General features: G+C 35.0%; 2 protein-coding genes across 4 annotated transcripts in view; both read right to left on the reverse strand.

The window, feature by feature from the left end:
* Positions 1 to 421: 421 nt before the first annotated feature.
* Positions 422 to 12,524, reverse strand: part of Hlk (hulk) — a 33,148-nt gene continuing 21,045 nt past the window's right edge. For 2 of the 3 annotated variants that reach the window (XM_071792020.1, XM_071792019.1), the window contains 13 exons: positions 7,471 to 7,602; positions 6,700 to 7,023; positions 6,424 to 6,612; positions 6,218 to 6,355; positions 5,583 to 5,690; positions 4,127 to 4,224; positions 3,617 to 3,701; positions 3,423 to 3,554; positions 3,162 to 3,344; positions 2,914 to 3,054; positions 2,184 to 2,507; positions 1,920 to 2,102; positions 422 to 1,821 (listed from right to left, as the gene is read on the reverse strand). In XM_071792020.1, coding sequence (XP_071648121.1) covers positions 1,634 to 1,821; positions 1,920 to 2,102; positions 2,184 to 2,507; positions 2,914 to 3,054; positions 3,162 to 3,344; positions 3,423 to 3,554; positions 3,617 to 3,701; positions 4,127 to 4,224; positions 5,583 to 5,690; positions 6,218 to 6,355; positions 6,424 to 6,612; positions 6,700 to 7,023; positions 7,471 to 7,602 — 2,225 coding nt within the window. In that variant the 3' untranslated portion in view covers positions 422 to 1,633. The remainder of the gene's footprint in view (positions 1,822 to 1,919; positions 2,103 to 2,183; positions 2,508 to 2,913; positions 3,055 to 3,161; positions 3,345 to 3,422; positions 3,555 to 3,616; positions 3,702 to 4,126; positions 4,225 to 5,582; positions 5,691 to 6,217; positions 6,356 to 6,423; positions 6,613 to 6,699; positions 7,024 to 7,470; positions 7,603 to 12,524) is intronic. The other variant, XM_071792021.1, reaches the window with a different exon arrangement.
* Positions 8,943 to 12,524, reverse strand: part of LOC139821174 (uncharacterized) — a 4,908-nt gene continuing 1,326 nt past the window's right edge. Inside the window, exons 2-3 of the mRNA XM_071792023.1 lie at positions 12,212 to 12,524; positions 8,943 to 11,061 (exon numbers count right to left, since the gene is read on the reverse strand). The exon at positions 12,212 to 12,524 is cut by the window's right edge and continues 5 nt beyond it. Coding sequence (XP_071648124.1) covers positions 11,027 to 11,061; positions 12,212 to 12,524 — 348 coding nt within the window. The 3' untranslated portion in view covers positions 8,943 to 11,026. The remainder of the gene's footprint in view (positions 11,062 to 12,211) is intronic.

Consider the following 12,524-nt stretch of genomic DNA (forward strand, 5'->3'; position numbering starts at 1 on the left):
TTATTTTGAAAAATGGATTCATGATATATTTTCGTGACTGAAATATTTCTATACGCATCCACATCGCAGAATCAAAAGAGTATCCAAAAGAATTATAATACATAACATGTACAATTATTATCTATCTATAATCCTGCGAACACAATCTAAAAGGAGATTCGCTTTTTCATATAATACGTCATTATTCGTATTGTAATTCTATTCACACTTGGCAGATGGAAATGGCATAACAGTTTGGAGTTGGTCCAAAGTTGCGCTTCTTATTCATTATAGTAACGATGACACAGCCCCCCTCGTGAGATAAGTATATAAAAATAATTTTTTCTTTGCTGTGTCGTTATATAATTATATCATCAGAAGATAACGATTATTAATTATTGCTTTAATTACTGCGAAAGATTGGCTGACATAAGAGCTACCGTACATAAACTAAGGAAGTTTATACGATATGTCATACAGACCGCTGTCATACATATTAGTCATTACATTAACAATAATAATATAATAATTATATAATATAATAATAAAAAGTAATAATAAAATTACAATTATGATTATAATTATAACGATAATATAACAGCAGTAATAAAGTATTAATAACAGTATCAATAAGAGCGGTAATTTAGGCGAACAATAATGATAACATTAACGAGATAATGGCTAGGTTTACACCCTGAATTTAGGCTGCGGCCTATACCTCAAATTCGACCTAAATTATTTAGGCCGCCTGCTGTAAACATTTGATAGGCGGCCGAAACTAGCTTCAGGTCAAACTTTATGTTGAATTTTAGGTATAGGCCGCGGCCTAAATGTCCCGGTGTATCCGTGCCCAGTGATAGATGATAGTAATCTTACTAATAACAACAGCAATCGGTAAAGGTAGAAGGTAATATCATATCTTCTTATGAAGAAGAATAAATAGCGATGAAGATATTCGTCAATATTTTCGTCGTGTTATGAAAATCTTCCAACCAAATATACCAACTCTTTAGGATTAGCGATACTAGGTGGGCCAAGTGTTGAACAAATATCCTATATTACAGTAGACTTCCTTAATATATTATATATATGACACATGTATATGATACATTAAGGAAGTCTATATATACACATGTATATATATATATATTATATATGATTACATATTATATATCTTTATAATATAAACATTAATCGCTTGTATCTTTTTCTGTGGGACGAAGAATGTAATAGTATCGATGTCAATTTGCTAAAATTACATATCTTTTAGCTCGACTGAAGAACTCGCATATTACAATATCCGAGAGATAAAACTTGTAGCTCGCGCTACCTACGCGCGAGTACTTTTCGACTCGAAGTACCATGACGAAGTTCAGTCAATAGACACATTCTCTCCTTCTCTTTCACGCAATATTATTTAACGTTTGACAGCGGTCCGGACGCGCTCACGGGCAGGCCGTTCGCTTCCGTTCCCGGTCATCGTTACTTGTCGCGTAAAGCGCTGTTAAATCGTTCGTTCCGGACGAACCTATCCACATATAATCGTGTACGGGAATCAGAGAGAATATTGAGAGAGTGCCGGGCAACACACAGGCGCGAGAGTTCACGAGTCCTGTCTTTTACTTTATTTGTCACTTTCATATTTTTCGTGCGTTCACGCCTGCTTGGGATGCGCGACCGGCGCGGTCGGCTCCGAGCGGAAACACGACAGAAGGAAACCGGTGTACATGAGGAAGAGGATGGTAATAGCAATCAGCATGTACATATAGATGTTGAGTTCCGGCTGCCGATATCTGTTTTTGCGTAACCACTCGAGGACGTCCATCTCTTTGTGCAAATCACCTGTAATTAAAATCAAACAGCACTGAAGAAAAACGATCCTTAATAATAAGCCGTTTTTTCAAATATGTCTTTTACATTTACGCCGCAAAGTTTCTTACCTCTATAGATACTAGGGAAACGTTTACGAAAATAAACAATCGCGGGAAGCTTGGTAACTCCCCATTTTCTAGCGTATCTGGGATCTGCCATTTTGACAAATGTAATATCCAGATTGTCAGTTTCGTCGTCGATTTCTTCCAGTTTTTCGTTCACTTCCTCGCATTCGTGACTGTCATGTTCATCTAGAAACAATAGATAAACGAGACATTGTCAAATATAATAGCGTCACACAATTTGTATTTTTGTAATTTAGATTTGCTCACAGAAGAAAACTGCGAGAAACTCGTTCTCGTCCAACAATTTGTCTAGCATCTTCCTGTTAACTTCCTCTATTTCATTCTTAATCTCAAACACATCTTGAGAAGTGAGCCATTGTAGGATTTTATCTTCCTGCATGAGATCACCGTCGTATACGAGCGGCATTTTCTTTCGGAAGTACACGAGGGACGGAACATTGAGAATGCCATATTTTTCAGCAGCCTCTGAACTGGAGATCTTAACGAAGTCGATACCGAAAAGATCGGCTTCGCCATCAATTTTCTCTAGTGCTTCCATAATTTCATCACATTCCGGACAATCTTCGTCATCTAGAAAATATATGTATGTGTGTATGTTTCAGTATCAAAACAGCTATCTCACTAATTTTCCTTGAATTGCGGATTTTTGAGCTGATTCGGATCTCTATTTTTTCTTCATTAAAAAAAGAAAACAAAGCTTTACAGAAATGAATAGACGATAAAATTATATTTTTAATTTTAAATTTTACTTTGATAAAGTTTTAATTAGTTTCAAATTTTGCTTTGACAGAATTTTAATTATATACAAAAATATATAAGGTTGAAAAATGTAAAATTACGATACACAATAACCTTTTTCAATATTTTTGAAAATTGATTTAAGTTCAAAAATCTTTAGTTGAAAAGAAGTTGTGCTTAGTGAGGAATATTCTACATAGAAAGTTTAACATCGCAAGATCGATTATTTGTAACATACAAAAGAAGACGGCTAGGAAAGGAGATTCGTCGAGAAGTCTCTCTAGCATTCTGTCGTTGACGGACTCTATCTCATCGGCCAGTTCTCGATTCTCATCGTCAATTAGCCACTCGAGGACGGATTCTTCGTTTTGCAGATCCCCTACGCATGCAACATTTTAAAATTCTTGATCCTTATTCGTTACGAGAACAAGAATATTTAGATATAGTCAAGAATAATAAAGTATATTAGGATATAGGTAGTGGAACCTTCAAAGAGAAGAGGATTGCCGTTTCGGAAATAAACTAGAGCCGGGAACGTCTTGATCGAATATCGTTTTGCCAGCTGCGGATCTTGAATTTTCACCATATGAATCCCAAATACGTCACATTCGTCATCGATTTTTTCCAAGCCTTCCAGAATCTCGTCGCATATATGACAATTTTGCTTGGCTACAAAGATATCGATGTTACATTCATATACTGGAATAAATCACAGTACATCTTGATCTTCGATAGTAATTAACTTACTGAAATAAACCGCTAAGTATTGAGTCTCCTCGACAGACGTTTCTAGCATCATTCGTGTGACCAGTTCAATCCGATCTTCCGTTCTTTGAGTAATCAGCCATTGTAACACTTCTTCTTCCACAGAAAGATCGCCTATAGACAAATAATTGTGAATAAAATCGCTATCGGGGAAGCTAATTGCCAAAACTGCAAACCTTCGAACACGTTCGGTACTTGATTCTCGAAGTAGACTAATACTGGTAAATCAGTCACTCCATAGTCCTCAGCAACTTTGAAATCCTGCAAAAATGAAGGATGTTCTCATGTAGATGAAAAGAATAGCGACAATTAAGAAAAAAATTATTTATGAAATATTTATATTAATTTTATATTCTCAAATATTACATTTTCATATTTTTACTTTTTGATATAAAAAAGTTACTGTTATATCTTTATTTTGTTAAAATATTATTTTTAAAAGTTATACAAACCTAAGTCAAAAGAGATCTTAATTTCTTAAATTTCAAATTAAATTTTTTTGAAGAAACGAAAGGTTATATAAGAAATGTTTATTTTACATTTTTAATTTTTTTACAAAACACAAAACCTCCTTTCTGGTTATGTTATTAATAATAAACCAACTTACTTACTTAATATAAAAAAATAATAAAATATAAAAAAGAACGAAAAGGTGATTCTGATACATCACTGATGTTTCCACTTACTTGTGTTTTTACAAATTTGATGCCGTGTCTATCACAATCGTCATCAATGTTCTCCAATTCCTCGAGTATCGCCACACATTGCGCGCAATCGTCAGGATCTGAAGAGAGATTCTATTATTATCGAATTTTTATTGCGAATTCGCGGTCTCTAATCAGCTTAATCTACTAATAATATCTAATCTATTTAAAGTATAGAGAGGCGATACTAGATAACGGAATATTGCACATCGATATCGTTGATGTAAAAGATCTACTCGATACGAGGAAGGAATCTGCTAAATACAAGGCAATTACACGTAATAAATTGTGAGTAATACTGCGACAAGAATCGATCATCTACGATCTATACGTGATGTTTGAACTCTCAACGATATTAGAGCATCTGTCTCATCGACGAAATAAGCGAGAGAGAATTTTGCATGCTCATCGGGATCTGTAGGTCACTACTGCTTGGCTGCTTGTGTTCTGTTCTCATATGTCGCATGCTTTGCTCACGTGCACGTGCACCTGTGTAACTGTGTAATTGTACATAGACTATAGAGAATATATCAGAGAGAAAGAAAGAAAAAGAAAGAGAGAGAGAGAAATACATCGTTTCTTTGGAGAAAGCATCCTACAAATGTTTGGCCTGGAAAGTGGCGGTTCTACGTCCACAATTGTTTTTATTAGCTATAAAATAAATATAATTTGGAAAACACTGATGGGGTTAAAAAGAGAGAACCGAAGTACATTCCGGTATTATAATTAAACATATAAAAGATTTATATATATTTTTTTAATATTCTGTCAGCATATTTAAGGTACACAAATGTGTCCATCATCAGTGTTCTTTTATATTTTTATCTTTTCTACAAAAAAAGCGCATGCACTACGCTGGCACGCATTATTTCTTAAAACTTTTCCGGATTCCGGCAAAGTTCGCGTATATTGCGTACCGATAAATCGCACGTGATTGTACACGGAGAAAAAAGTTTGCCTGCTCAGTAAATTTTATACGAATATCATCAATTATTATACGGAAAGCAAAAGGATTTAATGTTAAACACTAATGTAAAGAATGCTAACGGAGTTTGATTACAATGATAAAATTTGTTATCTATTAAAAACAGTCAGTAAACTATGTTTTCTTTGATGGCAAATTTATGTTTTTACAAACAAATTTACCGATGAGATAAGTTTCATTGTAATATCAACTAATCAAATAACAAAATATGCTTTTACACACTTCCAACGGTCGATTTTTTTTCTCCGTGCGTGTTTGTGCATGTGCTGGGATTATATCTCGGTTATCTATGATTGAGATAACTGAAATATAAACTATAAATCACAGAAAAGTAGAAAAAGGAGAAATAGAGAGACAGAGAGAGGAAGAGATAAAGAAGAGAGAAAGAGAGATGTAGACAGCAAGGAAGCTCAGGGCATCGATAAATTTTGATCTTGCTTTGATCGGTTGTACCATCGTGGTGTTCGACTGCCTCTGCATGTTCCACGGTCCTGTGCTCCCTCTGGCGCATCTGCTTGCGGTACGTTTTTGATTGGCACACGTCGCAAAGCGTTCTGTTCCCTACGGCATCAGTACACAAAGTGTACAGCATCGGAGCGAAAGTCGACAGCGTTAGATACGTAACAGAAAGAATAAGGAGAGAGACCGAGACGAGTAATCCATTTGTTAGAGAGTTAGTATCTCGTCATTACAGTCATAATTATACAAAGATTAATTATTGTAAAGATTAATTTAATAAGGATTATGAAATGGGAAGGAGGAAAAAATCACAAGTTCAGAAAGAAGTATATCGCGAAATCAAGAAGTATCCCTTTAACATTCCGCAAAGTCGCTCTTTTACGGAAATCTCCCTGATGAAATGCAGTTTTTTGTCCAGTCTCGCTGTTTAAAGGGAACAGATATAAGTGTGAAACAAACTGGCGTTGTCACTATCAAAAAAATGACCGTCAACACGATAATCAAATATTAATTAATAACATAATGAAAATAAACTAAATAAAGGGAGAAAATAGAGCGCGTGAAGCTATTAACGATAAACTTTTGGATAATTTATCACGAAGTTATTCTCGGGGCATTCAGGAACTTACAGAAGTATACGGCTAAGGATTCCGATTCTCGTATCAAATTTAATAGGGCCTCGCCTTCCATAGCTTCGATCGCCTCACCCGATGGGTCCTTTTGCGTCATCAACCACTGCAAAATCTGCTCCTCGTCGTACAGATCCCCTATTAAATCAACCTTTTCAATTTTCATCTATCTCACTGGTAGAAAATTCGTGTAGTCCGTTTTGTACCTGCATATATAACTGGTTCCTTTGATCCCATCTTGAAGAATAGTATGGCGGGTAACGCGAAAACACCATATTGCTTAGCTAATTGTTTGTCATCGATTTTGACAAATTTAATACCGGCGCTGTCGGCTTCGTCGTCGATATGTTCGATTTCCGCCAATACTCGGCCGCACTGTTTGCAGTCGTTGCTGTCTAAACAAACGCGCGACATATTAGAAATGATAAACGCAAACATAATTGTCCTACACTATATTATATTGATTATACATTGACACTCACAAAAAAATACAGCTAAATAATCTGTCGTTTGTCGGACTTTCTGAAACATCTTTTTGTTGATACGCTCTATGTGATCGGTGAGTTCCATATTTTCTGGGTTGGTCAACCAGTCGAGGATCTCTTCCTCGTCGTCGATGTCACCATCATAATTGATGTTCTTACCCTTGCGGAAGTAAGTGATGCCGGGTGGATTTCGAAAACCGTATTTCTTCGCCATTAGCCGATCCTTCATCCTGACAATCTTTATTCCGTATTCCGCTGCCTCATCGTCAATCAATTCGATATGCCTAAGCACCCTGGGACTCTCTGGATCTTCCTCTTTGTCTAAATATTTTTCGTTACGTAACATATAAAATCCTACGTATGGTGATTATAGTATCTCCTACTATTCTGATTACAATATAAAATTTTTTTCAAATATTTAATCGAGTGCATAATGACTGAAAATCAATTATTTAATTTTAAAAATTGATTTTCTTGAAAATAAAGCGTGATATAAGAAAAATTTAATATACGCGTTTTGGACTCATCCTTTCGCATAAAATTATCGAAAATAGATCATAAATTATATAAGAAAATAATTGATTATACATATTAATCCATAACGTATTTAACAATAGATATCTAACAACAGATATATTCATAGTACGATGTTAAGTGTATAATATTTAAAACTTTAAAATAAAAAAAATAAAAGAAATAAAAAAACGAGCTGAGTTTTTTTATCGGTTATTTTCGTGTAAAATACGTTGATTCGAAATTGTTCCTTACAAAATATGACAGCGAGAAATTCTTTTGTCTCGATGTATTTGAAGAGAGTCTCACGGTCGATTTCTTCAATGCTCTCATCAGTTTTCTGTTTCACCATCCATTCGAGTACTTCGGTCTCGTCGAGAAGATTACCTAAATGTTATACATGGCCCAGTTGATAATACGACAATTACTTGTCTAATATTTTGCTAGTCAGAGTTGAATTAATGCTGAAACAAATAGTATCTTCTTCGAAATTTGGAAAAAGATTTTTAAAATTATGAGCTATTTAGGTATTCTCTCCAACACTATTAAGAAATATACATATATATAAAGTTTTTTATAAATTATTTAAAACTACAACTTTTATTACACAGATGTGTACGAAATGTTTTATAAAATGCGGACATAAGTTCTGGATTTTTGATTTAGCATTAATAGTGAGAAGATATTTTTGAAAAAAAAACATTTATCTTATTTGATTTTGTTTCGTGTTTTATTTTAGTGTTTTTTTCGTTACATACTAAGCTAGCATAATTAATTTCAATTGATACTCTATACCTCACATTTTATTTATTATGTGTTAGTTATTTAATAATCTTAACTTTAATATTTTTCAAATTGTTTTCTTGACAAGGACAATATATAGTAAAAAATCTTTAATATAGTTTTATGATTGTATTTAAAATAATAATGACAAATATTATTCAACATAAAGTATTATTAAAAACATATTTTTGGTAAAATATCTATGCGTAAAATTATATTGAAGCCCAAGATAGTTATTCTTTTTTTAAGATTTTTCTTGAGAACAGATTTCTGTGACAATATTACGCTAGCTTAGCTATAAAAATAATAGGTATTTAGAACTATCATAATAATTCATTTTATTAAAAAATAATATGTCGATAAAGCGATAGTTTTATTCATACTGACGCTGTTCTGGAATGGCTATTCATTTCAATTTTTCATAAACTGTTTTATTATGAAAATATAAAGATTTTTATAATGACGAAGTTTTATATCTTTGTAATGTGATTTTATCACTATCGATAAAATTAAAAAAAATTGCAAGTACACTTAATTTGTTAAAGATTGTTTAAGGACAGTAATTTTTAACAAATTAAGCTAAAAAATTTGAACTTGTTTAAAGGTTGTATGAAAAAATTATTATTAAAATTGATTAAAATGAGTATTAAAAATTAAGCTTTATTTTTATAAGTATACTTAATAAAAATAAAAATTTATTAATTTTACCGTATATAAAGATAAATAATTTATCTCTATACTTTCTATGATTTTTCTGCATTAATTCATATATAATCTACATAATTTTAATGTAGATTTTTATGAATCAAGCAATCAGGAAATTATATGATAAACTCGAAATTTTTGACAAAACATTATTGTATCGTGCGGTCGTGTAAGCGTATGTACAATAATGGAATGTGTATCATTATTAGAGCGATGGTGGATAAAGCAAAGACAAAGGATATTAGGAAATGTATTTATTATTATCGTATAATATCGACTTTTATTATCGTACATGCTGCTCTTATGCGAATAATACGGATTTATTGTCTCGCACGCAACGTTCACGAGCAATAATTCATGACGTCTGATAATCGTGATCACAGATACAGTGCGACAAAAAGTTTCATTCGTTAATGACGCGACGAATTTTTCTAAAGTACCTAAAATGATCGACCGTACACTCTTAGATCGCGACACAGTATTATTACGCGAATCCCGCCTGTAACTTGACAATTTCGACAGTGATGACGTATTTGTATTTTGCGTAGAGCGGACACTGAGCGAGAAAATGGCGAATACTTAAGAGAAAGTATTTTAATTACAAATAAATAAATAAATACATAAATAAATAAATAAATAAATAAATAGATGCTTTTATTATAGTGTTTTTTGCGCGATTCTTCGAAAGGCTATTCTTTGTTTTGTAGTAGTTTATACAATCAGTATGAACCTAATAAGCTAGATAAACATTAGAAATTTTGGAAGTAACAAGACACCCGTGTCGAATCTCAACATATCGCAAAGAGAGAGCAGAAATATTTATGCCGGGATTAAAAGTAACGTTTTAGATAAAAAAAAAAAACAATACATATAATTATATTTATAATTTGTAAGATTTTATTTTCTTTTCTTGTATCATTTTAATCCCGAACATCCATAAATTCCAAAATTTCAAGGGTAAGATTGCAATATACATGATTTCAATAAATGTTACGATGCCAAATATTTTGAAACTGGAAATTTTTTTGATTGACATCGTCAAATTTGTAATAATAATATTCCTGATTTATTCCCGCTTTAGAACAGAAGACTGACATAAACACACTGTAGGAACTCCATGTATTATTAAGAAATCTCGTTATAAATTAAATTATAGGCAAGACATTTGTTCATAGCTTCGCGCTAACTGAGCCTCAGCCATTTCATTCTTGAGATCTCTTTAGTCTTATAAATATAATGTTGAAGAGGGAAGTTAGCTCGAGGATCAGTAGGTTTTTATTGGGATAGAAGAGAAAGCATACAGAGATCGATAAAACGGAGGCTCCAGAATGAAAGGGTTTAGTTACAAACGATTAATCTCTCTCACGTTAAATTATACGCTAGAGCGTGTACCGCGCAAAATCTAGGTAGAACACTATCGATAGTCTCGGCAACAGCGACTGTTCACACTTTCTTTTCCCTATGCTATAAAGTCCTACCCATTACTGCGTACGAATGTTGTCGTTGAAATGCAATAAATCAGCGGTATCGCTCTTCGTGACGTTAACGGGTTAAACGAGCAAAACAAAATCGATAAATATTCAGCGTTAAACGACGGTCGGATGTTAAGGATCGAGATTCTACATAAGAAATGCATACGTTGCGAGAATAATTCTATTTATATCGTGACCATCGGCAGGCACCGAACTGATATACTTTCTATCGAAAATTACTCCCCTCGAATATCTTTAGTATCGTATATGCACAGCCGATGCGAATTATTTCTCTATAATGTCCTTTTATCGATCGTAGGATGCGTTTACATCTAGGCTCCTTACATACGTAATATTAACAGAAACATTAAAATCGCTCGCGGATTTATTTTTTTTTTTACGCATGACACACGGATGAACATATCGAGAAGAAAGATGACGACGTCGTTGATGAAAATGACAGTGTATTGTGATACTGATGACGATAACGCTGACGATGATAACACAGTAATGACGAGAAGTGAATTCGACGGCGAACACAATGATGGGACAATATTGTTGATAATCGATAAACGATGACAATAATGTGTTAAATAACAACGAGACGTTTCGTTCATTTAAGAGACATGAAATCTTAACTCGCTCAGCGGCGAAATTTATCTTGTTCGAGCTGTTAGCATATAATAACATAGAGCACCTGACTTCTTCCGTCATTGCGCGGATTTTCCGTCGCGCGAATTTTTCCTTCATTCGACCATCGTCCTGCGAGTCCTCTTTCTTCATTTCCTAATCGCCGGCGCCGTTCACAGCTCGACCTCGCGCGTCCAGACGTCGATATACGTGTCGGCCATTTAGACCTTCATGAGGTACGGTATTCCAGCCACAACTGCAACAACCGACAACCCCGACTCTCAGTGAGAGGACAGAAAAATCATTCTCACGATCACGATCCTTCGCGCCTTTACGTATTAAATATGCTGTCGTCTGTCCTCTTCAATGACGATGTATGTTCGAGGGGTCGCGTGGTCCGAATTCAAAGCAGATATTTTGGATCGACCAATGCATATCACATAGGACATTGTATATTTACGCGGGATGGGAGTTTTACAAACGTTAGGAGCTAGGCTGCTTTACGAATTTCTTTTCTAAGCGTATCGCCGAGACGAGATTGTCCAAAAAACATTTTATATTGGCAATAACTCATAAATATAATAAAATCGCTAATCGTTAAGGCGAGAAAACGGTTTCTTGTAATTCGTGAATAATCTTAGCTCCACCGTCGGCTCGCTGAATTATTACACGATAAAAGATTACGCTTTACGAATGATCGGCCGAATTATTGATCATTCGAATAAATAGCTCGATAAGTTAATGAATCGGTCGGCGCGATCAACGAATCGGTGCTCGTTATTCTGACGACTCGAGGACTCGGAGAATCCAGCCGGTGCCGGTGCCAGAGCCGCGTGGAAGTCACGTGTCGATTGTCGAATCTTCGATCGTCTTGTTCGTCCGGAAGTTGTGCGTCGTTGACGCTCTTCATGGACCGCGCGAGACCCGCGAGGTACCTGCATCCGAGATACGAGGACGAAAAGTCAGGTGACCGTGATCTTATTTCCGCTGTAGCGAACCTTCTCGCGCTCCGGGTGGCTCGGCCTCAAAAAATCTATTATCTTCGAGCTCACTATTTCCTTTTCGGTCTGTTATGCTAAGCATTTATCGCGTTCATCGCTCGCTAACTTTTCCCAAAAGAAGGCAACACGTTAAATCGCTACCCACAGCAGACGATCTATCACTGATCACTTTTGTTTTTCAATTCGAGTTCAGTTAATTTTTTGTATTAATTTATTATATTATATTATATTATTGCATGTTTGCTGTCCGATTTGGTTTTCGTTTCAAAGAAATTGGTGCGGTTGTCGTGTCGATGAAAATCTGTTTTCCTCGGTGGACGTTTACTTTTAATTTGCCAAAGTGGTTGATGGACCGTACGTGTGGGCAGCCATTTAACTTCGCGGCTAGTTGAAATATATATTTACCGCTTCCGAAAAATCCCCTTTTGGCCTTGGACTTGGATTCCTTTGCGTCGCTGTCGACTTTCGATGATATCGTTGCTGATTTTTTGCTGTCCTTGGCCGTGAGCTTATTTATCGGCTTCAAAGCCGGCAGTAGTGGCTTATCCGTTCTGCCGGTACCTTGAAATTTGCTCTTGTCCTTGATATTTGGGCTGATTTTGGTGACCTTGGCGACCTTGGTGCCGTGGGCGAGCTTGGTGGGACAGCACTGGTAGGGCTCATAGGAGGGAATCTTGGGTTTCGCGCTTTTACCTCCCATCCCGATGTAGAAACAGCC

The sequence above is a fragment of the Temnothorax longispinosus genome, chromosome 10 (assembly GCF_030848805.1).
Source record: "Temnothorax longispinosus isolate EJ_2023e chromosome 10, Tlon_JGU_v1, whole genome shotgun sequence".
NCBI classification, from domain to species: Eukaryota; Metazoa; Arthropoda; class Insecta; order Hymenoptera; family Formicidae; genus Temnothorax; species Temnothorax longispinosus.